This window comes from Rhinolophus sinicus, linkage group LG15 (assembly GCF_036562045.2).
Source record: "Rhinolophus sinicus isolate RSC01 linkage group LG15, ASM3656204v1, whole genome shotgun sequence".
NCBI classification, from domain to species: Eukaryota; Metazoa; Chordata; class Mammalia; order Chiroptera; family Rhinolophidae; genus Rhinolophus; species Rhinolophus sinicus.
The window spans coordinates 11,601,910-11,627,660 of record NC_133764.1 but is presented as its reverse complement, the minus strand read 5'-3'; the positions used below and the strand labels follow the sequence as shown (position 1 = coordinate 11,627,660).

The following is a 25,751-nucleotide window of genomic DNA, read 5'->3' as shown; positions in this document are numbered from 1 at the left end:
CCAGGAGCTGGTTCCATGTTCCATCAGTGTCTCCTGCTTCATTTCACATGTGGCACCTGCTTCCCCCAGCCTCCTTCTAAAATGTGAACTTTGTTGTAAATCCAGCCCAACTTCCCCTCTGACTAGTCCCTCTCTTCTGCCTCGTCCCAGCAGGTTGTAGTCGTGCTCCCTTTCTTGCCCCATGTCCTGTCTTACCAGCCAGACCAGCATCCCCTCCCTCCCACAAAGGAGCACAGCACTGTCTTGGTTGGCTCCAGCCTTTATTTCAGGAAGAAGGGCTTGAAGGCCTAGGTCTGTCTTGTGGGGTCCTGGGACCTCTCGCTCCTCATTTGGCCTTTGGATTACGGAATTTGCGTCCAGCAAAGACAGCCTTGTCCCCGAGCGCCTCCTCAATCCTAGAAAGCAGACCGAGTCAGAGCTGTGCCCCTCCAATCCAAGAGCCCTCAATGCCTCATGCCCATGGCCACTGCCCCCACTGTACCTCATGAGCTGGTTGTATTTAGCCAGACGCTCTGAGCGGCAAGGGGCACCAGTCTTGATCTGAGGAGGGAAGAGGGATTCCAAGGGTGGCACAAGGCTGGAGAGGAGGGATTGGGTCTGGCCCCGAGGGAGCAGCCTGTGGTAGCATTCAACTTGGGCAGGAGGCTGGGGACCCCAACAAAACTTGCAGAGAGCCAAGAGTACCTGTCCTGTGCAGAGCCCCACCACGAGGTCGGCAATGAATGTGTCCTCAGTCTCCCCAGAGCGGTGGCTCACCATCACCCCCCAGCCATTAGACTGAGCCAGTTTGCAGCTGGGGAGAGAGGACACTTGATAAGACCTAAAGGGACCGCCTCAGTGGGAAAGCCAACAGCTGGGTGGGGCTTTTCTGTTTTCAAGAGTGGGCAGTTTGCCGGGAGGGTGATGACTAAGTTCTTTGGAAAGTAGGAGAGAAGGAGAGATTCCTGATCTTGAACTTGGGCTCCTGAGATGCTGGTGGAAAGGGCAGAATCTGGGAGAGAAGAATGGTGTGGGGTGCTGGTGGGCATGGCAGGTTACAATGGCAAAGCTCTTGGCGTCAGGTGAAGGGTCAGTTAGGAGGGTGGGGGTGGGTCAGGAGGCAGGGGAAAGGCAGACTTGGAGTTTGTGGGCAGGACTGCAGCTGGAGTGGGCAGACGTGGGGTGGAGGGAAGCTATGGTGTACCCCAAGACCAGAAGACACTCACGCCTGGATGGATTCGGTCACCGAGCCGATCTGGTTGACCTTTAGCAGCAGGCAATTGCAGGCCTTCTTCTCAACAGCCTGCGCAATCCGCTTGGGGTTGGTCACTGTGAGGTCATCGCCCACGATCTGGATGTCCACTCCAGACAGGAACGAGGTCCAAGTCGCCCAGTCATCCTGATCAAAGGGGTCCTCGATGGAGACCACTGGTGGGGGGTGGGGGCAGAGTCGTGTTAAAGATCTGAGGGCCTCATGAAGGGGTGACAGGTCAGAGGAGTTTGGATGGGGATTGCGATGGTGCTGAGGATTGGAAGGACCAAGTTGGTGGCAATGGAGGCTCTGAAGTCAGTATTTTGGGCAGTTGCTGGGTACTCAGGTGCACTGGAACACCTGGGGATCTCACCAGGATAGTTCTTAATGAAGCTCTTGTACAGCTCCCCCAGCTGCTGCCCAGTGATGTGCCGTGCGGGGTCATCAGGTGACTTGAAGTCAAGATCGTACTTCCCACTGCGGAAGAACTCAGACGCCGCCACATCCATGCCAATCACCACCTTGTCCGGGTAGCCAGCTGCCTGGATGGCCGTCTTCAGCAGCTCCAGGGCTGGGAGAGGGGCAAGAGAGGCCCTGAGGTTCCGGTGTAACCTTCTCTGCAGCCCCTTCCTCTGTGAAGACCCAGGGGTTCTGCCCCTCAGAGTGCTCATACTGACCCTCATTATTCTCCAGGATGTTGGGTGCGAAGCCGCCCTCGTCTCCCACATTGGTGGCGTCCTTCCCATACTTGGCCTTGATGACCCCCTTGAGGTGGTGGTAGACCTCGGCACCAATGCGCATGGCTTCCTTGAAGGAGCTGGCTCCCACGGGCAGAATCATGAACTCCTGCATGGCCAGCTTGTTTCCAGCGTGGGAGCCCCCATTGATCACATTGAAGGCCTGAGAGGCAGAAAGGGTGTTCACACCTGGGACGGGGCCCGGGGGTCCAGGTGGAATCCTGGCGTCCCTACTTACTAGCTGACTGATCTAGGATCAGTAATTTTACTCCTCAGAGGCTCTTTCCTCATTTCCATAATGGGGATACCGCCTGCTTCCCGGCAGGATTTTTTGCTGAAAATTAGAGAAATGGAATGTAAAGTTCCTAGCATGTGCCTGGTGAAAAATAGCTAACACTGATATGGCACTAGAAGCCAGGCACTACACTAAGTGTTTTACATATATTCTATTAGCTCATTTCATTCTCAAAACAACCTTATAAACTAAGTACTATTATCTTCCACTCTACAGATGAGGAACCTGAGGCACAGAGAGGTTAAATAACTTGCCAAAGATCACACAGCTAGCAAATGGGGAAAACCAGGATCCAAACCCAGCAGGTTGTCTCCAGAGCTCAGGCTTACACAATCTGCCTAGTAAGTAACAATAAATGGTAACATTATTATTGAGATTAAATTCAAACGGTTTCCATAAAGAGGGAATGTGGTTTAATAAGGATTAGATAAGAAGAAATGCCAAAATCCTTGCCATGAAGAAACTCGATCTGATTTGGAGGTTGGGGTAAAGGGCAGAATGAGAAGCTAGAGTTATTGAGCCTAGGGTTGGAATGTGAAGGAACCGGGTTATGTTAAGGGAAAGAAGCAGAGAGGCTTTAAGGAAAGGTTTGGATTGTGGGAAAGAGGGAGGGGCGGGACCGCAGCAGGAGAGGTTCCATTTCAGAAAACCGTTCCTTTGGCGCTGGATCTGGAAGGTACTTCTTGATGGCAGGGGTAATTCTGTCACTGTAGGATCTGGCAGGGCACTTGCACTCACAGGGACTGGGAGGACCAGGTCCGGGTTCCCAGCAAGATCTGCAATGTGTCTGTAGAGCGGGACCCCCTTCTCTGCTGCTCCAGCCTTGCACACAGCCAGGGACACGCCCAGGATGGCATTGGCCCCAAACTTGGCTGAAGGAGGCAAGCACAAGAAAGGGTGAGAGCTTCTCCCCCAGGGTTTGGGGTCATCTTCTAGAACGTCCCCTCTGGTCACCCCAAGAAGAATCCAGAACTCCAAACCAGTGGTCATTAAGAATTTAACAGCTCTCTCCCTGGCAGCCTGAGGTGCCCCCACCCCAGGAGAACGTGTCAGCTTCATATCTGTGTCCACAGCCTGGCCCAAGCCTGGCAGAGGGCAGGCATCAGGAAATGCCTGTGGAATGAATAAAAGTCCATCTAGCTACGGTGTGCCCCGAACTGTGGAACACAGAAATAATCCTAACCAGATCTCAGCCCCATGGTCGCTCCCCCAATCCTTCCACATCCCGTCCCTTCCCCTACCTCTAGCCCTTCACTCACATTTATTCTCGGTCCCATCTAGCTCAATCATAAATTTGTCAACTTTTTCTTGATCCACAACGCTTAATTTCTAGAAGGGCAGGTTTGAGGAGGGAGAGCAAACGTCAGGTTTGTCAAGAGTCAGGGCATGTACAGGAGAAAGAAGTACAGGTATTTTGGGGAGAATGACAGTTGCCATATGGGGTGAGGTGGCAGGGGTCTGGGGAGGGGTTAAGGGGAGCAGGCTCCTCCCACTTGCCTTTTCCAGCAGAGCGGGGCCTAGAGTCTTATTGATGTGTTCCACAGCCTTCAGGACCCCTAGAGAGATGGGAGGAGATTCAGATCTCCTATCCAATCAGGTCTCTCACTGCGGATCCCAGCTCCTCAAAACAGCTTTGGGTTCCAGATCTCTACTCCACACAGACGTTGTGTGCCCATGTCCTGAAACCACTCCCACAAGGCTCCTCCAGTATTGATCTTTCCTCACCTTTGCCCAGGTAGCGAGATTTGTCTCCATCTCTTAGTTCCAGAGCTTCATAGATACCTGTGGAAGCTCCGCTGGGAACAGCTGCTCGGAATCGGCCTGGGGCAGGATCAATTGGAAGATCACAGAAAGTCCCATCCACCCCCAAAGGGCCAAGGTGTCCTCTCTGAGACCAGGGGCAAAAGGCAGGGCAGATAGACTCGTACTTCTCCCCGCAGGGGAACCAGGTTGGAAGAGGAAGGCCTGGGAAGAACTCTGGGGAAGGGAATCTCAGAGGAAGGTGAGGATATGGAACAGCTGGGGGGCAAAGGCCAGATAGTGTTGGGGTCTTCCAAGGCAAACCAATTTAATGGGCCTGTGTTACCCTTTGCAGTGTACAAGTCCACCTCCACAGTGGGGTTGCCCCTGGAGTCCAGGATTTCCCGGGCAAAGATTTTCTGCATGGCCATGGCTGCAGGACAAGAGGCTTGAGTGAGTGTGGACAGTTGATCCCTTAAGGAACCCGAAATCCCTTGCCCTTTAAGAGCCTTCCCCACCCGAAGAAGGCAGGTGCTGGAGCTAAAAATACCCACAAAAAGGTCACAGATCATAGAGGCTGGCGCAGCCCCTCCCCCACTCAGAAAGCTCTTATTCCACCCCCCACCCCCATGCTAAGAATCCAGGAGTCTCTCCTTTATAACTCCTGGGATTCCACCACTCTCTGAACCCCGTCTCCTGCAAAGTTGCATTTATGCCTTCTCCCTCCACCCTTCTGGTCAAGCATTCTGTTCTCCGTGGCTTTCTAGCTCTAAAATCCTTTTTCGTTATTCTGTTTCTCATGTTCCTGCTCCTCAGTCTTCTTCAGATACTGGGGCGGGCGGGGGTGCAAATTCTCCAACTGGCCCCAACTGTAGCTACCATCTCAATCCATCTCTGCCTGCCTTTCTTTGCATCCTCATTTCCCTATCCTTGTACACCCCCATCCTGTTTGCTCCAAATCACCTTCTTTCTTAAGCACCTCCAATCCCAGGAGGGAAAAAAAGCTGACATTTCCCCCGTCTTCTCCAAGCCAGCACCACCCTCATTCCCATGCCCTGGGGCTGGAAGATTCACCAGACCTGGGATGTTTTCGCTGGGGGCTTGGGGTGAGCTCCGAGTCTAGGTGGCAGCTGGGACAGTGTCACCTCACCCCCTCTCAGGTTGGGCATTTATCCCCAGCCACGCTGTCCCCCAGCCAGCCCCGCCTCTCTTCCTCTCCATCCTCCCCCTCGACAAGCGGCTGGTAGCCAAGTGCCCACTACAGCCTAAAGCCCCCTTCCCAAAGGTTAATGACTACCCGTCCTTTCTTTCTGTTCCCAATAAAAGTCCCTACTTTTAATTCCACCCCTGGGAAGGAGCAGGGGAGGGGCTTCAAAAGGGGGGGTCTCTCCCCTCCCCAGGATTATATTCCCCTTTTGTAAAGGTTAAAGAGGAACTAGTGCCATTTAGGAAAGGCCAGGGGTAACCTGAGCCCTGCAGGGCTGGGGAGGGGGCCTAGAAGAGGGGCTGCAGGATTGACATCCACACATGCTCAGCTCACTTGGCGGGCAGGGGCTGCCTCTGCCTTCAGTGGGGGAAGGAGCCAAGGGTTTATGAGCAAGCTCTGAAGTCTAAAATCGAACCCCCCATTAAGAAGGTGAGAGGGTCTCACCTCTCAGGGTCCTCATAGCGGCCTCTCCCTGCTCCATCCCATCCTACCCAATCTGGGCCAGCAAAAGGGGTGGAAGAGGGGGCAGGGAGACGAATTTAGACTGGCGCGGCTCCCTACAGATAGCGCTGGGACAGCACTTATCGCCCAGCGTGTAGACTGCCCGTCAGGAGCCCCTATCCCCACTGGCTGCCGGTGCTTCAGGGCGCGGTCCCAGATCACCACCGAATGACGTTGAATCAGCAGCGAACAAAATGAATGGACGAGAGGAGGGGGTGGCCTTGAGTATCTGAACGCCCGGAGCTAGCCCGGCAGTCCGCTAGTAGCATTGCAGGGAAGTGGGTTTCTGCATTCAGTAACTCTCTCCGCGTTGGCAGATCTGAGGGGAGTGTGGGGTCTGTCCTGAGTTCTGGCTGCAGCCTGGCCAGGAAAGGGAGGCACGCCAAGGATCGGGCCGTCGGGCTGGCAGGCAAGGTTCCGGGGGCGCCTCGGCTCCTCGCCCCCGACTCGGAGGCCCCTCCCGCCGGCGCCAGAGCAGCCTGCGCCGGGTGACTCACCCCGCGGACCTCAACCCACCTCCCTTCTCCGCCCCCGCCTATACTGCCTTACTGCCCCCAGCCCAGAATCCCTCCCCCTATGTCGCCCCTCCCCCCTTATCTCGGGCCGCTCCCTCCAGGGATTTTTCCACCCCGGGGTAGGGGGTGCGGCAGGCCAGAGGTCAGAAGAGGGCGGGCGGGGCGCCGCCACGTGCCCACATGAGGCCCCGCCCGAGCGGACCAGTGACTCAGCCCCGGCGGCTGTCGAGGAACAATGTTTTTGGGGGCGTCGGGTGCCCCTGGGGTGCGGAGTATACGCGAGGGAACCGCATCCCGCTCGGGAGGATGAGAGAGATAGAAGCCCCTTGCCGCCCGGGAGGTGACCCTCCCGGGAGGGACCGGAAGCGGCCCAGCCCCTAGGCGGCCCCGGCAGTCTGAGCGCGGCCAGTTCACCTAAGCCGTCGCCAGGTCCTGCCCCATCTTCCCTACCAGTTGGTGGGAGACCTAATCGCACTCGAGTTCTTGGCGTTAAGTTTTAATGAAAAAGAAAACACCCAACGGGCCCAAAGTAGAAGGGACTTTCCCCTAATTGAAAAAGTTGCAAATCTTTAAATCTCTTAGTATTCTTCCGCCGGGAAAAATAGGCCCGCCCGTCTAGCCCCGCGGGTGCCCGCCTCTGCAGAGAGGCGCCAAGGGGCACGACCGGTGACCCAAACTACTAGCCCGGGAACAGGCGGGTCTGGGACCTAGGGGCGAGGCCTGGGGCTGGAGCTCATCCAGCTAGGATAACCTCCTCAAGTGGGGGTGGGCTCCACTGAGTCCAATTTGTGCCACTAGGCAGATGCTGGGGACAGAAATGTCCCCAGTGGATGCCTTCAATTCCGAAACCGGTCGGGGTATTTTGTCAAATTCCCCTTTGCTCCCTTGACTAAAATTAAGAGTGGAGAAGCCGCAACGCGCACGCCTCGCTCTCGCCCCCGCCTCTTCCGCCCGGCGGGAGACACGTCCCCGGCCGCCTTCCTTCCCAGGGGTTCCAAATGGGTCCAGCCAGGCGCGCGCCCGCGAAGCCGGCCGCCGGCCCCAACCGCCCCACGCGCTTTCCCTCCGGGCCCCGGCGCAGGCGCGGGCGCACGCGCTGCCGCCCGCCGTTCCTTCCCTCCGGCGGAGGTGGGGGAAGGGGGAGTCATTCTGTTTAACCCTGAGTTCCCCAAACCCTCTTTAATTTGCTAAATTTCAGCTTGCTAATTCTTCCTCGTTCCACTTTCTTTTTTCCCTCCATCTTACTCCCTTCTATACCAAAATGTGGTATATATTCCGTGCGAAGTGGAGCAAACCCTAACCCTAACCTCTCTCCCTGCCACCCCTTCATTCTTTTACATTGCTTTCCATTGAACTTTGCAAATTTTGCAACAGGGGGAGGGATTTTTAAAATTGTATTTGCAAAGTTAGGTATCTGGGCTGGAGGGGGGATAGGGAGGGAATGGGGAGCAGGCCCCGCCCCTACCGCTCTTTGCATAAAAATCTAGAAGGGGGGGAGGAGCAGGAAGTGGCGGTGCAAGGACTGCTGCACAGCTAGCAGAGCCACGGTCCGGACGGCAGCGCGTGCCCCAAGCTCTCCGCCTCCCCCCGCCCGCCAGCCCGAGGCAGCCCGAGCCCAGCCCGCGGCTCCAGCAGCAGCGCTTAAGAGCAGCCCCAGTAGCAGCGCCATGGCCGGGTGGACCGCCTACATCGACAACCTCATGGCGGACGGGACCTGTCAGGACGCGGCCATCGTGGGCTATAAGGACTCGCCCTCCGTCTGGGCCGCCGTCCCCGGGAAAACCTTAGGCAACATCACGGTACTGCGAGGCCTGCGCGGTCCGGGGAACTGGCTGGGCTTGGACCCCAAGGGAGGGACTTGGGTGGGGGCGGGCGCGGTTTGGGGTGTGCGGCGAAAGGCCGTGCTTGACCCCTTCTTGCCCTGGAAGCGGCGCGAATGGCGGCTGCACGTGTGAGCAGGCCCCTCGGTTGCCCCTAAGTTCTACGCCCCAGGCGGCGGCTCCCATCCCGCCCGCTGCCCCGCTTTCCACGACGGGGCGTTACATCCGGGGCACAGGGCGGGGAGGGGCGCGCCGCCCGGTGCGGCGGCCCACTTCCGCCTTGTCCAGGGCGGGGCGGACACGCGCTGCAATTTCAATCAGGGTTTGTGATTGAGAAGGGAGTTGGGGACCCCTGGACCACCAGCTCCACTTATTGCCGCTAGCTCGTGCCCCCTTCACCATTGTTCCCTCTTATACGGGAGGGAGTCCCAGTCGCGTGGCCTGGGTCCCATGCCAGTCCTCTGTGGCCTCCCTGCCCCTCCCAACTCCGTTAGAGAGGGAGGCCGCCTCACGCCCCCCCCCCCCCCCCCCGTAAGTCGGCACCGTAGACTCAACATTCCTGTGAGACCAATCCCGGAAGTGCCCTCGCCCTCCCTTCCCGCCATCCTGCGGGGCCTGGAGCAGGGAAACTTTGTGAGAAGTTCTAGGACAGTGTAAGTGAAGGAATAAGGAATGACTACTACTGTCCCCATCACCACCTCCCCTGTCTGCACTGCCCGGAAGTGGGGAGGGGGAGCGGAAGTTTGAAAGGGGGGAAGGGGATTTCCGGGCGGGAGGGGACCGGATGTGGGGATTTGGGGTGTACGGGGGAGGAGGAGAAAGCTTCCCTGGGGTATCTAGACCCGATAGTTGGCTTGCGGGGTCTAGCTCCAGGCCCCCTTCAAAAGTTTTTCAACTTTACCGGAAAGCCCCCAGGGATCTGCTTCCTCTTCTTAGAACATAGATACCTAGACCTAAACTCTGAGTTACTTGGAGACCCAGGCGTCCGGGCCCCTAACAACAACTTCAGAACCTTTTACCAAATAAGGGCAAAGTTGCTTCTCCTGCTTTGCCCGCCCCCTCCCTTCCCCTCTTCGCTTCTGCTTTTCCTGAAGGAGAGTTTTGAGCATCCAAAGGCTCCCCACTCCATTCCACTCCGCTCTCTTCATTGGCTTTTGACCCCCTTTATTTCCTGGCTTTGCTTTCCCTCTCAAACGAGATCTAAGTTTCCAGAGTCATTCTGTAGGTTTGAGGATCGTGATCTTTTGTGCACTAACTTCCAACAGTCCTAAGAAGAGCTCATATTTCATGATATATACAAAGCACGTAACATACACACTTTTCCTCTCCAGGGCGGTTCTAGCTCCCCTGAGAAGTGGAACGCAGGTGGGTCCTTGGAGAAGGTGGGAACCTTGGTGTACTGACTAACTTGATGAGTGCTTGGTTCCCCTTCAGCCAGCTGAGGTTGGTGTCCTGGTTGGCAAAGACCGGTCAAGTTTTTTCGTGAATGGGCTGACACTTGGGGGCCAGAAATGTTCTGTGATCCGGGACTCGCTGCTGCAAGATGGGGAATTTACCATGGATCTTCGTACCAAGAGCACCGGCGGATCCCCCACCTTCAACGTCACTGTCACCATGACTGCCAAGAGTGAGTTTGTGTGTCTTACCCTTCCTCTAGCTCCAAAATCCCTACTGTACCTCCATCTGTAAGACTTTTGGGTTTTTTCCTCTGGTTCCCCAGTATGAAGGGATCTTACCAGCTTTCTACTCCCAGCCTGCTGGATGCTGGGATTCTGGATAGTCCCTCCAGTTCTCAGTTCCTTATCTTGTAATATAAACTGTATTACCTCTTAAGTTCCTTTGTGCCTTGACACTTTTCAGATGAGAAACTTTTCTTGTCGATTGTTGGTTGTCAGCACTTACCTTTCATCTTTGGAGTCCTTGTTAAAACGTGGAGGTGGCAGTCTCATCCCTAACCATTCTAGCCTGAATATGAGTCAACTGTCTGAGCCTTTGACCCCTACATTTTAGTGTGTTCGCTTCACTTGTCTTTAGCCTTGATTTTCCCCTTTTGAAAAGCCCTATTGTTTCAGGGTGACTGACAGCCTGCCTGTGTGTGGGGGTTGGGAGCCATGAGGTTGGGTTACAGCCCCTGGGGCTGGACAGCTGCTGAACAGCTGGCAGGGGGTGAAATTGTGACACCTGGGTCCTAGCCTCCTTTCTCTTTCCTCCAGCGCTAGTCCTGCTGATGGGCAAAGAAGGTGTCCACGGTGGTACGGTCAACAAGAAATGTTATGAAATGGCCTGCCACCTGCGGCGTGCCCAGTACTGACCTCGTCTTTCCTTCCCCACCCCACTCCCCACTGCTTTTGCACCCTTCTCCTTCCCATATACACACATACACCATTTTTATTTTTTTGGGCCATTACCCCACATCCCTTATTGCTGCCAAAACCACATGGGCTGGGGGCCAGGGCTGGATGGATAAACACCTCCCCCTACCCATACCCCTCCTGTGTGTGGTTGGAAAACTTTTTTTTTTTTGGTTTTGTTTTGTTTTTTCTGAATAAAAAAGATTCTACTAACAAGGTGCTGTGTGGTTTTAGCCTGCTAGTCACTGGGACTTGGCTCCTTTATTCTGGCTTGGGTTTAGGAACGGGAGGGGTTGAAGCGCTACCAAGTCTAGGGATTTGAGCTTGCCTCCATGTCTAGGACTAAGTACCTGCGGGCGGCCCTATGTGGCCCAGTTGCCCAGCCTTCCACAGTGGCATTTCCAGCCCTAGGTCTTCAGTGTGTTATGTGAATTGGTGGATAATGGAATAGAGTCATCCAGACCAGGGACTGGGTCCAGGCCTCAGGGCAAGGTAGGGCCAGTTGAGTCATCCTATGGGTGGAGTCACAACAAATGCCTGCTGGGGCTGTCCCCATGACTTAGGTTAGTCTCTCCCAGCACTCTCCTGCCCCTTTATGGCAAAACGGGGCCAATTCCCCAAATAATTAAGAGCGTCACCTGTGAGAGAATGAGCTCTACCTTCCTTAGTCCACAAAAAATTTTATTAACCCGGTAAGTGAAGACCCAGTCCCTTTGCACCACCAACCCCCTCAAAAGGATGGGGTTGGGTAAGGGAGAAACCCAGGGTGAGAATGCCCCCTATCCCTCAACACAGAAGACTAGAGGGAGAAAAAGGGGCTGTGCAAAATAGGTCACCAGAGGTAGGGGGTGATAAGAGGAGTATTAGACCAGGATGACAGCTGAGGAGGAAGGAGAGGGTGGGGGATCTGTTGAAGACTCAGGAAAAAGAAAGGGGGCCGGGGCTAGGGAGCCAAAAGAGGTGGGAATTGTGGGGCTGGACCCCAGAAGTGGGGTCCGCTCTGAGGCAGGATGGTCCCTTGCTTGCCCTTCCTCATCACCATCTTGCCCCTGAGCTTCTTCCTCCTGGTCCTCATCCCCAGGACCTCGATGGACAGGTTGCTTGCAGATGGGGCAGGTCTTCCGGGTCTGAGTGAGCCAGGGATCCACACAGCGGCTGTGGTAGGCTGTCAGAAAGAAGAAGGTGAGGCAGCTGGTGCCTGCTGGTGGAGTGGGGGCATGGGCACAGGAAGCAAGGGCCTCACCATGAGCACAGGGGAGGACCCTCAGCTTGTCCCCATCCTCATACTCATCCAGGCAGATGGCACAGACATCATATTGGTCTCCTAAGGGAGGAAAAAGAAGTCCATTTACTGAGCACCCTGGACCAGGACCCACAAGAACTATGGGAGGCCCATGGTGGAGCTAAACCTAGCAAAACTTATTTTCCCTGGTTCTACAGAGCCAGTGGAAAAGCTAAGACGGCCTGGCAGGGTAGAACATGAGAAATTTGGTTGGTATTAGAAGGGACGAGCAAAGAAGCAGAGGTAAGAAGGGAAGTGGGTTTTTAGGGGGAGGAAATAGTGAGTGGGAGGAGCGGAAATGGGGCAGGGCTTCTGCTATTGCCTTATATGGGCACTGGAGGCTCTAGGGCCAAAAGACCCAGCCCCTCCTCACCTGTCTTCCTTCTCAGACTGAATCCTCCCCACTCCTTCCATTTTTCTATTCTCTCCACCTTCTCCCCTATAGCAAGGTTGGTCCTCCCATCTTTTCCCCTAACTACTGCATTTAATCATCTTTGTTTTGCATTTTATGCCCTGTTCCTCTCCTGTCCTCCTATGTATGGGTAAGAAGGGGACAGGTGGAGTCTCCTGGGTTTAAACTCCTCCAGAACCAGGTGAGCTATGGGAAAGGCCTTCCACTCCCCTGTCCCTCTCACCCTTCTGATAGTCATGTGTAGGAATCTGTTTCAGTTGCTCTTTGGTCAGTCGATTCTGCTGGAGCCGTTTTCGATGCTGGATACAACGAACTATCTGGGGAAAGCAGAGTGGACGGATCAGACTTAGGGAACAAAATTGGACCATCCAGTACAAACCATCCCCCACCTCCCCACCCCAGATCCAGTCTGGCTTTAAAGGCCTCAGCTCTTCCCGTCATGTTTTCTGAGCTACTCACCATCACTGCTCCCATGGCCAAAACCAGCAGTCCCACAATCCCTGTGAAAGGGATGAGGTAATAGCCCAAGGGGAAGCTATTGTCTGGGACCAGAAGCACTCGAGCCCTGGGGAAAGGAAGACCAGTATCAGAAGGTCAGGAAAGGCAAAGGAACAAAGGAAGAAGGACAAAGTAAATGGCTGTGGACAAGGCCCATGGATGGGGCAGGGGATGGGAAGAGTCAGGCAGAGTATGAAGGGCCTGAGGCTTGGGCTCCAGGTTGGCATATAAGTGCTGAAGGAAGAGTGGGAAGGAGGGATACATCCTACCCCTTCTCGTAGACAAACAGGGCACGCAGGTACTCGGAGCTCCTCTCCCCAATAAACACAGACGGGATCCAGATCTGCTGCTGGATTTCCTCTGCAGGGATCAGGGCATCACACTGGAGACACAACCCTCCATGCAAATCCTTTGGTAACCCTGGCATTTGGCTCTTTTGCTCCATCCCACCCAAAGGACTAATTTTTTTTTCTCTCAGCCTTCAGCCCTACACCATCTGCGTTCTACTGAAAACCCAGCTGTTCAGATCGCCCAACCTTACCACTATTCCACACCATGTTCAAAAGTTCATTGGAATTCACATTGTGTACCACAGCTGCACCATACCCAGCCTTCTGAGCATTTAGGACCTAGAGAGACAAAGCAGGGGATAAGGAACCATTATGGGCCTTGCCTCCCTTAATTCCTGGTGCTTTTACCCTCAGTTTCCCAGCTCCCACTCCATATTCAGCAACCTTGAGGTCAAAGTTGCAGTCGAATCTTCGAAGCAGTGCAATAAAGACTGACCCGTTGACCGGGGCTGGGGGTGGTGGGACAATGGGACTGCACGCATTGGCTGGGTGAGCCTCTATAAGGAAGCCCTGGGGAAGAGAAGTAAACAACAGTTGGATGTCACCTCCTGAGCTTCTGCTCCTCATAGGGCCTACCACGCACACACCCCCACATACTGCATGTCCTCTAGCCTTCCTTCTCAATCCTGGGATCTTGAGCACCCCAACCAAGTCAAAAGTCTACCTCTTTTCAGCTTCCTGAAGACACAATTACATCAAATGCCATCCCTTTACCAGATCCTCCCATCACTCACTGTCCCAGAAGAACTAACCTATACCCATGATAAAGATGAACTGGGACTTTAAGGAAACGGATCAGGCCAAGAGATCTATGGGAGGAGCTGGGTTTGTTGAACTCTATGGTCCTAACTTCCTTTTTATAAAACTCTATGGTTCTAACTTCCTGTCTTATAGATACTCCATCTTAATACACAAGCCAGAATGTGCCTGTGGCTCGCTGCGTCTGCATGTTCTGATGCTATTGCAGCCCTTTTTCTCTTTCCCAAATAAATCCTTTTGGTGAGGGACTAACTAGTCAGTTATTGTTCAGTCTACACCCCATACTCCAAGCTAATTGAAATTATTTTGCCTTCCAGTTTCCCACTGGTTGTAAATCAATTCTCCACTCATCCACATCACTTTCTCACAAGTTCTGTTTCACATTCCCTTCTCCAGCACATAATCATGCAGAACCTACTCCCCTCTGTTAAAAAAAAAGAGACAACAGGCCCAAAATGGAGTCACTTGTGCTAAGTCCCACATCACCAAAACGAGACTTAACGCCTAACAATTAGTTTCAGTCTCCCCCAGGAATGGACTCTTAAACACGCTAATCTTGAATTACCTAGTCAGCACTAGTGAGACAATCTGCCTGAGAGACCCCTGACAAAAGGGTAATCTTGCCACAACCAGCTTTTTGCTAGTATAACTTCCAGTCCTGCTTCCTTCTGCCTATAAAAGTCTTTCAGTTTGTACAGCTCTTCAGAGCTTTCTACCTGCTACATGGGATGGTACCCAATTCATAAATCACTGGATAAAGCCAGTAAGATCTTTAAAATTTATTCGGTAGAATTTTGTTTTTTATTTCCCAATTACCTATCTTACAAACAAGTATACTGATATGTGTGGCCCAATTAAGTTCTTGCTGAGAGCAGTCTTTGTGATGAAGTACTACAAAATTGTTTATCTAATTTAATCCTCACAATAATCCTGAGATAACTGCTATTATCCTATGTTACAGTAAAACAAACTAAGGGTCAGAGAGATAATTAACTTGTCCAAGGTCATAAAAACAATAACTAACTCCAAAGACCCTACTTTTATCACTTAGCCGTGCCTTTCATCTTGGTCCAATTTCAGTCTCCCTCATAAGGCTCAGAGTTTTAGGAATAGACTTTCCTTCTAGATTCTGAATTCCACACTAGATGTGCTTGTACACTTCCCAACTTGACTCCTTTCCTACCTCTAGCTTCAAGAGCAAGGCTCCTCAACCCCACCCAGGATGGAGAATTTAGGGAAACAAGAAAAAGGGAAGAAAATCACCTGAAGTCCCTCCTGGCTCAAGGCAGCCCCAAAGAGAGCTGGGAGATCTGCAAAGTCCATGCTGGCATTGTGGTCCGAGGTCTGCGGACAAAGAGTTCATGTTCCCCTTCAGCCTGCACCTCTCCCTTCAGCGCCCTTCCCCACCTGCCCCTCAGACTCACCGCTCGAATGAGCCCCCGAATGGGAGCTGCTCCCCACAGCACAGTGGCCACAACAACAGGAAGCGGGAAGGCCGCAGGGTGCATGGCAGCGGGAAGGGAGAGAATGAGGAAGCGGCCTCCTAATAGCAGGAGGAGAAGCGGAGTTCTGCGGCCTCTCCGCCCCTCCAGGATCCCAGGGGTCCAGTCACCCCCAGGTCCCACTTCCAGCTACATGGGGGCGCGGGGAAGGGACCTCGACTCGGGGAGTGAGATATTCAGCCCGTTTAGTGAGGCTAGGAGAGAGACACTAAACGTATCCTTTCCGGATTTTTAGGGATAAAAATGGGGAAAGAGGACAGAGGTTAAGCACAGGTGATAAACTTCTGGAAGGGTGGGGGAGCTCAAGGAGGTGGGACTTCCGGCCAGGTGAAGCGTCTTCCTAGGCCCTGGAAAAGGGTTTCCGGTAAAGAAAGTCAGGCCGCTCCCAGCATTGGACGCTCAAGGTGAAGGACTTCCGGTCCTAAAAGGCCGGTTAAAAGGTTAGAGGTGGAGAAAGTGCCTGTGAAGATCAAGCCCCGAAGTCACAGAAGACAACCCAGTAGTTTCTCTTTCACTGCCCGGATCCTGGAGCTGCGGGGTTTACAAACCTCTCCTCCCTTTGGCTGCCACTGCCGCGGTACCTTCAGGTCTCGCGAGAGTCTTCACACTTCCCTCCCACCAGCTGAAACCTTGCTGTATCGCGAGAGACCTCCTAACTCTGGCTAGCCTAGCTCACTCGATCTCGTGAGATCTCAAACAACCTCTATTTTCCCGCGATTCCCATTCGGTAAAAACTGCGCCTATGCTCTGACTTCCTAAATCAGTCACACCCATTCCCGCACCCATCTTTGAAGCTCCTCCTTCGGCTCCGCCTTACTCCCGGCCGCCTTTGCGCTACGCGCCTGCGCCTGCGCTAGCTTCCAGCTGGTGCTGGACTTGAGAACCCGAGGGGCGTGCGCGCGCGCCCTCGCCCCGGTTGCGCGCGCGGTGTCACCTTGGGCGCGAGTGGGGCCGCGCGCGCACGAGACCGGGAGCTCAGGGCCATCGTGTAATGATGGCGGCGACGGCGAGTCCCGGGACCGGCGGGATGGACGGAAAGCCCCGTACCTCCCCTAAGTCCGTCAAGTTCCTGTTTGGGGGCCTGGCCGGGTAAGCTCAGGCCCCAGGGATGGGAAAGGAGGAGGAAGGGACGGGTGCAAGGAACCGGGCCCAGTTCATCTTTGGGTCTATTGCAGTGAACCGAACTGGCACGGGGTCAGCGCCGTCCCCAGCGTATTGCGAGGTCTTTGATGGGCTGCCAGGATTTTTTTCACCCATTGCAGGGCCCCCACTGGGCTGCACGCAGGGTCATTGCACGGCTCCCGCCGGGCCTCCTAAGTTGCCCAACACATTGCTTGGCTCTGCCAGGCTGTATAAGATCCCAGTTCATTGCATGGCTCCTGCCGGACTACGTGGAATCAATCCCAGGTCATGAATGCCTATCTCCCCTCCCTGATCGGACTGCGTGCAGTCCCAGGGCACTGCTTGACCCCCTCCGAGCTGCATGGAGCACTTTCATTGCATGGCCCCTACTGGACCACTGGACTTTTCAGAGGCATTGCTCTTGATGCACGCAAACTTAATACACATGCCTACCACTCTCTTGAACATTACTTAGTCACATAGCTGGCCCTGTCCTTTGTGACCCCTTGTTGCCAGGCTCCAGTGGGCATTGGTAGATCTGGGACACCTGGCTCTTGACTCCACCCCTGTCTTCCCCCAGGATGGGAGCTACAGTTTTTGTGCAGCCCCTCGACCTGGTGAAGAACCGGATGCAGCTGAGTGGGGAAGGCGCCAAGACACGAGAGTACAAAACCAGCTTCCATGCCCTCACCAGCATCCTGAAGGCAGAAGGGCTGAGGGGCATTTACACCGGGTATTGGATGGGGGATAGGGTGCCAAAGGATGGGGGATAGGGTGCGGGTTGGGAGCTCCAGATCTTGGCCTAATATACTGACCCCTTCATTCCCCAGGCTGTCAGCTGGCCTACTGCGCCAGGCCACCTACACCACCACTCGTCTTGGCATCTATACCGTGCTGTTTGAGCGCCTGACTGGAGCCGATGGTACACCCCCTGGCTTTCTGCTGAAGGCCCTGATTGGCATGACTGCAGGTGCAACTGGTGCCTTTGTGGGAACACCAGCTGAGGTGGCTCTTATCCGCATGACTGCCGATGGCCGGTGAGTTCCAGGTCTGAGCCTTCCTTCAGCCCCATTCCCTGGAATCTAAAATTAAGCACTAACTTCTTAGATGAAGAGCAGAGCATTCACCTGTTCTGGCTTCCATTTCTTTGCTCCTGTGGGACAGGGTGGTCTGTCCTGAGCTTGGCCTCTCCCTACCTTCCCACCAGACTTCCAGCTGACCAGCGCCGTGGCTACAAAAACGTGTTTAATGCCCTGATTCGCATCGCCCAGGAGGAGGGGGTCCCCACACTATGGAGGGTGAGTGAAGGACTTGGAGACTTGGGGAACGTGTTGTCAGGTCTAGGGCATTTCTGACTCCTCCCCCATTCCCCTCCCCACCCAGGGCTGCATCCCTACCATGGCTCGGGCTGTCGTCGTCAATGCTGCCCAGCTCGCCTCCTACTCCCAATCCAAGCAGTTCTTACTGGACTCAGGTGAGACTCAGAGCTGGGCCCTCAGCTCTTAGCCTGGCCGGGGCCAGCTCTGTGCTGACTGCCACCCCCTGTGCTGTTTCCCCCAGGCTACTTCTCTGACAACATCCTGTGCCACTTCTGTGCCAGCATGATCAGTGGCCTGGTCACCACCGCTGCCTCCATGCCCGTGGACATTGTCAAGACCCGGTGAGTCTGCAGGCCTGGACCTAGGGAGGGATGGGAGGGCCACCTTTATGTCTCTCATACCCCTACACCCTCTCCTTCAGGATCCAGAACATGCGAATGATTGATGGGAAGCCGGAATACAAAAACGGGCTGGTGAGGAAGCAGGGCTGGGGGCTTGGAGGCCCTGGGAGGGCAGTAAGGGTAGCTGGGTACAAGGGCCAGGGACCCAGAGGCCCTAACACCTTGCCTGCCTGCCCGTCTAGGACGTACTGCTGAAGGTCGTCCGCTACGAGGGCTTCTTCAGCCTGTGGAAGGGCTTTACACCGTACTATGCCCGCCTGGGCCCCCACACTGTCCTCACCTTCATCTTCTTGGAGCAGATGAACAAGGCCTACAAGCGTCTTTTCCTCAGTGGCTGAAGCAGGCGAGGGCCCTGGAGCGGGTGTGCTGGGGCCCCAACTCGCCTGCTGCTCCTGTAGTAGTGTGCCCCCAGGGGGCCTGGACTGCTGCCCTGGGCCCCTCTATTTATTTTACCTCCACAGTGTGGTTCCCTTCTCTGCAGTAAAGGACTTTGGTCTGTCCTACCCCTGCGCCAGCTTGCCCTGCTTGTCCTGACCCTCATGACCTCTCTGTCCCTGGCTGTGCCTTGGAGGAGCTGGGAAACTCCTTAAGAATTTCCAGCCTCCTCTTGGGTGTTAGTTTCAGGGTACATAGGACAACAGAGTTCTCAATGGGGAAACTAAGGCAGAGCTGAGGGGACTGGAGAGAGCAGAAGCTGTCAAGATGGTCAAGGGTCTGCAGTGAGAGGATGTGGCCCTCCACCTCACTGAGGACATAATCCGTAAATTGGATTGATGACACCACCACCAAATCTGGAGAGTTGTGGGGGCCAGAGTGGGAGGAGATTGAATCAAGAAGCAGATGCCCCTTAGAGAACAGGAACTGAAGTTTTTAAGAAAAATTATTAAAGAAAAATCACCGCTGGTTTCATGCAAGTGATATGTCAATCAGTCTTGTTGCAGCAGCTGCCGGGGTAAGGAAAACCAAAATCCAGGCCTTGTGTCTTGCTTTCCAGCCACTCGCCCAAGAATGCAACAGATGCACAAGTCAGCACAAACCATCTCACATAATCCCCAGGAAAAGCCTCTAGGGTCTGTGACTGCTTCTGTGGCCTAAAGAGGGAGGGAATAAAGAATCTAAAAGAAGGCTGACCTGTGGGGAGGAGAGGGGCCGAGCTTGAGGGAGTGAGCACAGGAGCCAGACCCCTAAAGCCTGGAGGCTTGAGGGAACAGGAGGGTATTGGCCAGAGACTTGATCTGGGCCGTAGGCCTTAGAGTGACTGCCTTGTCTGATTCTTTAGAAGGAGCTGTGTGACTCCCAGGCCCTGCCCTCAAGGAGCCTAAAAACCTCTTGGGGCATAAAAGGGCATGGGAAGGTCAACTGGAAGGAGGGTTGGGCAGAGTGAGGCCTGAAGCCTTTTGAGCCAGGCCAGGGGACAGGCAGGCAGCAGGTGGGAGCTGTCCCCTTGGCAGAGCCTCATCAATAGAAAAAGAGGTGGAGCTCAGCAGCCTGGCATCCCTGCTGGGCCCTCCCACCTCTGCCTCTCTTCTTACGTGCTCCATACACTTGCTGGCCTGGGCCATAGTGGCCGCTTTGAGACTCTTGAGGCCCGAACCTTGTACTTAAGGAGTTCCAAGTCCAGAGGGGCAGATGACACAGGAGCACTTGGGGAACAGGGAGTGTAGCAATAGACAGTTGCTGGGTAACTTGGAGCAGCTGGCCAGCCTGGGGGAGGAAAGACCTGTGCACAGTAGCAGTTAAACTGGCCGGAAAAGGGAGGCGGGGCAGCACTCCTGGCTGACAGGAGAGCAAAGGCTTAGAGGAGAAAGGCTGGGAAGCAGGTGATCTGTGTGAAATTTGCAACAGCTGGAGCATGGGTTATGAGGGATCTGTTGTGAGAGAAATGAAGTCAGATTGTCTGATGGGTCAGTGCACAGAAGTCCTTGATTGCCAAGCTCAAGAGTTTGTGTCTGTCCAGGGAAGAGCTGAAAGCTATAGGGAAGCAGTCAGGTTTTCAAGTTAGGAAGATTCTTCCAGCACCATCTGGAGCAGGGGTCTCCATGGAGCTAGAAAGTCTCAGTCTTCACTCCCGTTCTCTGGGCCCCAAGCCTTGGTTTGGGCTGGGGACAAGGCAGGAGAAAGGCCCCACCGAACGTGGTAAGGGGAATGTCAGACTCTGTGGCACCAGGGGAAAGAAGTGGGCTCCTTTTGCCTGCAACCTAGCTTGAGAGCAGGCAACTCAGACTGTTCAGTAAAACCCAACAAGATAGCCCACACCCTTCCCTTGTCCCGCTCACCTGGGCAAAGCAGGAGAGCTGCATTTCCGAGGTCACAGGTGGGAGCAGGCCCCTACCTTCACTCAGTCCTACGGGCCTCAGGCAGGCACACCTCAACAGTATCACTAAGCTCCAGGGAAACGGTTCTTGAGCTGAAATGGGTGCTTGGGGTGGTCTGGCAAGTGGTCACCCCTGGAGGAGAGAGGTAGGCACCCCAGGCAGGGCAAGTGCAGGCTAAAACTAAAGCTTTTTTGGGTGAGTAGTGCACCTAGGGTGGGGGCAGCTGGGGCTTTGGGAATGCTAGTGACAGGTTCCGCAGCCACTCTCCGTCACAAAAAGAATCCAATTTTTCTTTTTTAAATTTTTTATTATACAAATAATATATGGTGGTAGAAAACTAGGAAATCCTAAGCTGAGGAAAGAAAACCATATTTATACCACCAGAGACAATCAGGGCTCCCATCTTGATGAATTTCTTTTCAAATTTTCAATACACAGATAAATAGGACCACAGTATTCTGTTTATTTACCTTTTCCTGAAAACTTCCCAAAAGTGTTAAAAACAGTGGCCTGAGAAACCCCATGTGACCCTCCCATACCCATGCAGCACTGGGAGCTTTGTTCTGTAACCCACACGACTCCATCTCACTACCCATCCTGGTTTGCTGGGTCTGAGGTTGTATTCCTGTGGTGTGAAGAGGAGGCTTCTGATAAAGGAAAAGTAAGACCTCCCACAGATCGTGTGCTCCTTACCCACCCACCCACCCCCAGCTAGATCCCAGTAGGAATGCCCATTAGAGCCTCTCAAGGTCCCCAAACCACCAGCCCTCAGAGGCTGTGGCCAGAGTACCTAATGCCCACTGTACCCAGCAGGTCTTGACCACGACCCAGACTCAGGGCTGAGGGCCGCCGTCCTGTCACCAAAGGCCCCACACGGCCATTAGGCTGGACCCACAGGAAGAGGCTAGAGCGGAAAGTTGGAAGTGACCCACGAAGGAAAAGCAGCCAGGACCGGGGCACCATCACTTGCCTTCCCCTTTGCAGCTCCAGATGTGTGGTGTGCATGGCTGTGGCCAGGGCAACAGACTGGCCAGAGTCCAGGGCCTGTGGTTTCACATGCCCGACCCAGGTCAGCAGCAGGATGAGGACCACAGAGGCAAACAGGAGCCACAGGAGACCCAGGATGTAGAAGCCCAGGGGAAGGAGACAGCACAAGTCAGGGCTGAGAAAAGGGTCGTTTCTAGAGCTATCCACATTCCCTTGGGCCACCCCAAGGACCTTCAGGAGGTCGGCAAACTCAAAGATGATTGTTGTGGATTCTAAAGTAGTAGGGAGTAAGGTGGGTTCTGTGGTAGTTAAGAAGATGGTCGGTTCTGAGGTGGTCGGGGTTGTGGTCGGTTCTGGGGTGGTCAAGGCTATGGTAGGTTCTGGGGTTGTAGGTTCTGGGGTAGTCGGGGCTGTGGTGGGTTCTGGGGTGGTCGGGGCTGTGGTGGGTTCTGGGGTAGGCGGGGCTGTGGTGGGTTCTGGGGTTGTGGTGGGTTCTGGGGTTGTGGTGGGTTCTGGGGTGGTCAGGGTTGTGGTGGGTTCTGGGGTTGTCGGGGCTGTGGTGGGTTCTGGGGTTGTGGTGGGTTCTGGGGTTGTGGTGGGTTCTGGGGTGGTCAGGGTTGTGGTGGGTTCTGGGGTTGTGGTGGGTTCTGGGGTTGTGGTGGGTTCTGGGGTGGTCAGGGTTGTGGTGGGTTCTGGGGTTGTCGGGGCTGTGGTGGGTTCTGGGGTTGTGGTGGGTTCTGGGGTGGTCGGGGCTGTGGTGGGTTCTGGGGTTGTGGTGGGTTCTGGGGTGGTCGGGGATCTGGTGGGTTCAATAGTGGTTGGGAATATGGTCTGTTTCTTAGTGGACTCTTGAGTTGGAGGCAAGTAGGGCACTTGGCTGTCTGGAGAAGTAGCGTGTGGGTAGTGGGTTGTGTGGGCTTTGGTGTTGCTGACCACAACTCTCATTGCAGGCGTGTCACTCGTGTGGTCCTCCTCGTCATAGTCATAGCCGACTGTGTCATCCTCAACCCGGAACGGGGGACAGCCCGCCTCTGAGTAGGCAAAGACGGGTGTTTTGGGCTTATTTACACATTGCACACTCTCCACATTGGGGGTCGTGACCCTGACATCCATATTCTTCTCCCATACGTAGACATTCTTCTCATTTTCCTTCAGCCAGTGACTGAAATAGAGGATGCTGCAGTCACAGAACCAGGGGTTTCCATGGAGGAAAACATAAGGCAGGAGGTGTTCTCCGAAGAAGCCATTTGGTATCGTTCGCAGCCAGTTAGTTTGGAGGTAGAGGGTGTCAAGCTGCACCAAGCCACGTAGGAGCTCAAGAGGCAGCTCCTTCAACTTGTTTGTAGCCAGATTAAGCTTCTTCAGCTGGGGTGTAGGTGCCAGGAGCCGGGGGGGCAGAGTCTGTAGCTTGTTGCCTTGCAGGTAGAGCTCATGGAGGTGGCTCAGGCCATCCAGGATATCAGAAGACAACGAGCCCAGCTCATTGAAGGAGACATCCAGGGTAGTGAGTGCTGGCACTGCCCGTCCTAGCCAGGGCAGGCGTGTCAACTTATTGTGGGGTATTTCCAGGGTCTCCAGCAGTGGCAGCTTCCCATCAGCCTTCAGGTCGGTCAGCTGATTCTCACCCAGGTACAGCTGAGTGAGGCGAGTCAGAGGCATCAGGAACAACAAGGAGAAGGTGCCCAGGCTGTTCTCACCCAGGCGGAGGATGGTTGTGTCTGCTGGCAAATCTGGAGGCAGTTTCTTCAGCCCCCGGTTATCACAGTTCACTTCCACCTGGCTGGCCACTTTGGAGACTTCACAGATGGAGTGGGGATATGAAGGGCTTGGCAGCAGGAGCAGCAAGAGGAGGAGAGGCATGGTGACCTGTGTGTAAGGGGAGCTTGAGTGGGCACCCCGGCATTACAGGCCCTAGCCCTTGCTGAAGCCTCCAGCATCCTTCCCAAAACCTTGGTTCCCACACCTCTCATCCTCTCCACTCCTACCCTTGCCCCCCAAAGCCGAAACTGCTAGCTCCAGGTCCTGGGCCCTTTTCCCTCCCTCAGACCCCCTCTTCCCCAGCCCCAACCCCAGCTTACAGGTAGGCAGAAGACAATCCTCTGCAGGCACAGAGCTCCTTCCAGGATGTGACTCGGTCCTTCTTTCTACCAGCTCCAGGGAGGGCCTGGTCAGAGGCAGGAAGGGGTTGGGGATGGGTCGGAAATGCCAGCCTGATAGGGACTCCTGCGACCTGGTGAACAGTCTCCCTCCCGGACACAGGCCCTTATCACCCCCTTCCACATCTTTCCCCCAAGCCTTCCTTTAGGCTTTATTCTCTCCCACTTTCCTTCTACACTGGGGAGATTGGGAGTGGACTCTTCCAACCATCACCCTCATCCAGCTTTTAGAAACCTCTCCAGCTGCCACTCTCACTTCCCCTTCACAGCTATATTATCAGAGTTGCCTAATTTTAACCCTCACCTCTCGCTGCCTTCTCACCCAACTCTGGGCTGGTTTATTACCCCCCAATCCTCCACGTTGTTCTTGCCAAGATCTCCAGTGGTTCTCACCCCTCTACATCCACTGCACACGTCTCCATTGTGATCTTACTTGTTTTCTGTCGCCTGCATACCCGTGGCCACACCCACCTTAGGACTCATGACACTAATTTTCCTGGTTTTCCTCTTACCTCTCTGGCTGGCCCTTCTCAATCATCTTTGTGGATTCCTCTTCCTCTGCCCTTCATGAAAATTAACCTGCCCCCAGACTTTGGTTCTTCGGCCCTCTTCTTTTCTTATGCTACACAATCACCTGAGATTATCCTCATCCACTTTCTTGCCTTCAACCACCACCTATACTCCAGTGACTCTCAGATCTTTATCTGTAGCCCAGACTCCTCTCCTGAGATCCAAATACGTATGTCCCACTGCCTTTTGGATTTCTTGGATGTCTCAAAGGCACTAAAACAATATGTTCAAAACTGAGCTCATCATCTCTCTCCAAGTGGCTTATCCTCCTGTGTTGTCCAACCTGGTGAATGGCGCCATCATCCACTCATTTATCTGCCATTCACTCAATACAAACAAAACCCCTCATAGCCATCCTTAACTCCTCCCCTCTCTCATCCCCACATCCAACCTGTCACCAAGTCCTGCTGATTGTACCTCCTAATTTCTCCCAAATCCAATTCCTTCCATTTCCCCTGCCACCATTCCCCGTCCAGAGTGCCACCTTCTCTCTACTGCTTCACTGCAACAGCCTCCCATCTGGTCTCCCAGCTGTCTAACTTTCCTTCTTTTTCCCATTTCCCACCGCAGTGGTCTTTCAGAACTTCAAATTTGTTCCAGTCCTTCCCCTGCATGAAACTCATCAGTGGCTCCTTAGAGCTCTCAGGAGGAAGTCTAAGATCCCTAACGTGGCCTGTAGAGTCCTGTGTGATCTGACCCTTGCCTACCTGTCCAGCCCCTCTCTTAACACTCTACCCTACGCTCTAGACCATTCTCTTTCTTGCACCTGGACTCTCTTCTTACCCCTTATCCCCTCCTGTGTAATTCTTACTTAACTGGAAAGTTCCAGCCTAGAATTTTTCCCTCTAGAAAGCCTTTTAGGACTTCCAAACACCAAGTTAGGTGCCTGTTTCAGAGACTCAGCCACCATGTCTGTTGGTCCACTGCCCCTTCTAATGATGAAAATGTGCCACCTCCTGTCTCCCACGCATCCACATGAACCTGCCCCTATCTGATCACCTCTGGGGACGGGACAAGGGAGGGACACTTGAGCCAGATACAGTTAATCTGTAGCCTTGCCATTTATATACTTTTCTGGCTGCAAAAAGTATTTGAAAATTTGGAGAAAATGAGGTAGCAAGTAGCAGAAAGTAAGGTTGAAAGTTGCATAGAAAGAGGCTATGATGTGGAATAAGGCCCCTGAGGCTGTTGATTTTTGCGGCATTGTTATCAGGGTTTTTAGTTATAAGCAACAGAAAATGGTCTGGCTAATACAGGCTGAAAAGGAATTTATTAAAAACACATTGGTTACTTCACAGACTTGCCAGTGAGGCCTAGAGAACCAGACTTGGAACTGTGTAGCCAGGAACAGTGCCCAAAACCAGGCTGCAGAACCAGTCCGGTGAGCAAAACTCTGTTTCTGCTTTAAGACCAGGTCACTGAAGCTTGCACCACTCCAGCTGCTGAGCCGGGAGCTCAGTGTCATCACAACCTCCCTGCTACAGAGAGAGAATCCTGCAACACCCTTACTCCTTTGTGTTACTAGTTTCTGATTCACAGTGTGGGTGTGAGTCTGATTGGTTATGTGCCTGTAACCCAGCTGCAAGGAGGTCCAGGAAAGCAAGTATCTGATATTTTCAGCTTCTGTAATGGGAGCCAGGCTCTGCTTCTCCAAAGATTCATAAGTTGAAGGCTTTTGCAG

General features: G+C 54.1%; 5 protein-coding genes across 7 annotated transcripts; 2 read left to right on the top strand and 3 right to left on the bottom strand.

The window, feature by feature from the left end:
• Positions 1–243: 243 nt before the first annotated feature.
• Positions 244–6,231, bottom strand: ENO3 (enolase 3). Of its 2 annotated transcripts, none has more exons than XM_019715087.2 (12): positions 5,655–6,231; positions 4,350–4,436; positions 3,989–4,084; positions 3,761–3,819; positions 3,523–3,592; positions 3,002–3,135; positions 1,909–2,131; positions 1,605–1,802; positions 1,206–1,407; positions 685–793; positions 482–540; positions 244–395 (listed from the first exon to the last, which is right to left on the bottom strand). In XM_019715087.2, exons 1-12 carry the CDS (start codon positions 5,689–5,691, stop codon positions 326–328), a joined length of 1,344 nt encoding a protein of 447 aa, XP_019570646.1. In that variant the 5' UTR covers positions 5,692–6,231; the 3' UTR covers positions 244–325. The 2 variants fall into 2 exon arrangements, with proteins under 2 accessions (XP_019570646.1, XP_019570647.1); XM_019715088.2 differs by lacking the exon at positions 5,655–6,231 and adding an exon at positions 5,083–5,209.
• Positions 6,232–7,431: 1,200 nt separating this feature from the next.
• On the top strand, positions 7,432–10,613 carry PFN1 (profilin 1). The gene is made up of 3 exons (XM_019715126.2): positions 7,432–8,025; positions 9,481–9,673; positions 10,260–10,613. The coding sequence occupies exons 1-3, from the start codon at positions 7,894–7,896 to the stop codon at positions 10,355–10,357; spliced, it is 423 nt and encodes a 140-aa protein (XP_019570685.1). The 5' UTR covers positions 7,432–7,893; the 3' UTR covers positions 10,358–10,613.
• Positions 10,614–11,061: 448 nt separating this feature from the next.
• Positions 11,062–15,886, bottom strand: RNF167 (ring finger protein 167). 2 transcript variants are annotated; one of them, XM_019715124.2, is made up of 10 exons: positions 15,749–15,886; positions 15,123–15,621; positions 14,962–15,042; positions 13,324–13,449; positions 13,131–13,218; positions 12,859–12,949; positions 12,551–12,656; positions 12,315–12,408; positions 11,641–11,721; positions 11,062–11,562 (listed from the first exon to the last, which is right to left on the bottom strand). In XM_019715124.2, the coding sequence occupies exons 2-10, from the start codon at positions 15,204–15,206 to the stop codon at positions 11,261–11,263; spliced, it is 1,053 nt and encodes a 350-aa protein (XP_019570683.2). In that variant the 5' UTR covers positions 15,207–15,621; positions 15,749–15,886; the 3' UTR covers positions 11,062–11,260. The 2 variants fall into 2 exon arrangements, with proteins under 2 accessions (XP_019570683.2, XP_019570682.2); XM_019715123.2 differs by having other exon boundaries at positions 15,123–15,792.
• A 173-nt stretch (positions 15,887–16,059) lies between these two features.
• On the top strand, positions 16,060–18,956 carry SLC25A11 (solute carrier family 25 member 11). Its single transcript, XM_019715125.2, has 8 exons — positions 16,060–16,289; positions 16,903–17,055; positions 17,153–17,359; positions 17,530–17,620; positions 17,706–17,796; positions 17,883–17,982; positions 18,063–18,114; positions 18,225–18,956. Exons 1-8 carry the CDS (start codon positions 16,192–16,194, stop codon positions 18,378–18,380), a joined length of 948 nt encoding a protein of 315 aa, XP_019570684.1. The 5' UTR covers positions 16,060–16,191; the 3' UTR covers positions 18,381–18,956.
• Positions 18,957–21,046: 2,090 nt separating this feature from the next.
• GP1BA (glycoprotein Ib platelet subunit alpha) lies at positions 21,047–23,529 on the bottom strand. The gene is made up of 2 exons (XM_019715086.2): positions 23,423–23,529; positions 21,047–23,210 (listed from the first exon to the last, which is right to left on the bottom strand). The coding sequence occupies exon 2, from the start codon at positions 23,202–23,204 to the stop codon at positions 21,126–21,128; it is 2,079 nt and encodes a 692-aa protein (XP_019570645.2). The 5' UTR covers positions 23,205–23,210; positions 23,423–23,529; the 3' UTR covers positions 21,047–21,125.
• Positions 23,530–25,751: the final 2,222 nt, after the last annotated feature.

Excerpts from the sequence above, each read along its gene's own strand:
- ENO3 (XM_019715087.2), bottom strand. The coding sequence starts at position 5,691 with ATGGAGCAGGGAGAGGCCGCTATGAGGACCCTGAGAG. Across the intron at positions 3,136-3,522 it reads AGATGGGACCGAGAATAAAT|CCAAGTTTGGGGCCAATGCC; the intron begins GTGAGTGAAGGG and ends TGCCTCCTTCAG. Across the intron at positions 2,132-3,001 it reads ACCTGGTCCTCCCAGTCCCT|GCCTTCAATGTGATCAATGG; the intron begins GTGAGTGCAAGT and ends TCTGCCTCTCAG.
- SLC25A11 (XM_019715125.2), top strand. The coding sequence starts at position 16,192 with ATGATGGCGGCGACGGCGAGTCCCGGGACCGGCGGGATGGACGGAAAG. Across the intron at positions 17,056-17,152 it reads CTGAGGGGCATTTACACCGG|GCTGTCAGCTGGCCTACTGC; the intron begins GTATTGGATGGG and ends TTCATTCCCCAG. Across the intron at positions 17,983-18,062 it reads GTGGACATTGTCAAGACCCG|GATCCAGAACATGCGAATGA; the intron begins GTGAGTCTGCAG and ends CCTCTCCTTCAG.
- RNF167 (XM_019715124.2), bottom strand. The coding sequence starts at position 15,206 with ATGCACCCTGCGGCCTTCCCGCTTCCTGTTGTTGTGGCCACTGTGCTG. Across the intron at positions 13,219-13,323 it reads ACTGCAACTTTGACCTCAAG|GTCCTAAATGCTCAGAAGGC; the intron begins GTTGCTGAATAT and ends TTGTCTCTCTAG. Across the intron at positions 12,657-12,858 it reads CTGTTTGTCTACGAGAAGGG|GGCTCGAGTGCTTCTGGTCC; the intron begins GTAGGATGTATC and ends TCCTTTCCCCAG.
- PFN1 (XM_019715126.2), top strand. The coding sequence starts at position 7,894 with ATGGCCGGGTGGACCGCCTACATCGACAACCTCATGGCGGACGGGACC. Across the intron at positions 8,026-9,480 it reads AAACCTTAGGCAACATCACG|CCAGCTGAGGTTGGTGTCCT; the intron begins GTACTGCGAGGC and ends GTTCCCCTTCAG. Across the intron at positions 9,674-10,259 it reads TGTCACCATGACTGCCAAGA|CGCTAGTCCTGCTGATGGGC; the intron begins GTGAGTTTGTGT and ends TCTTTCCTCCAG.
- GP1BA (XM_019715086.2), bottom strand. The coding sequence starts at position 23,204 with ATGCCTCTCCTCCTCTTGCTGCTCCTGCTGCCAAGCCCTTCATATCCC.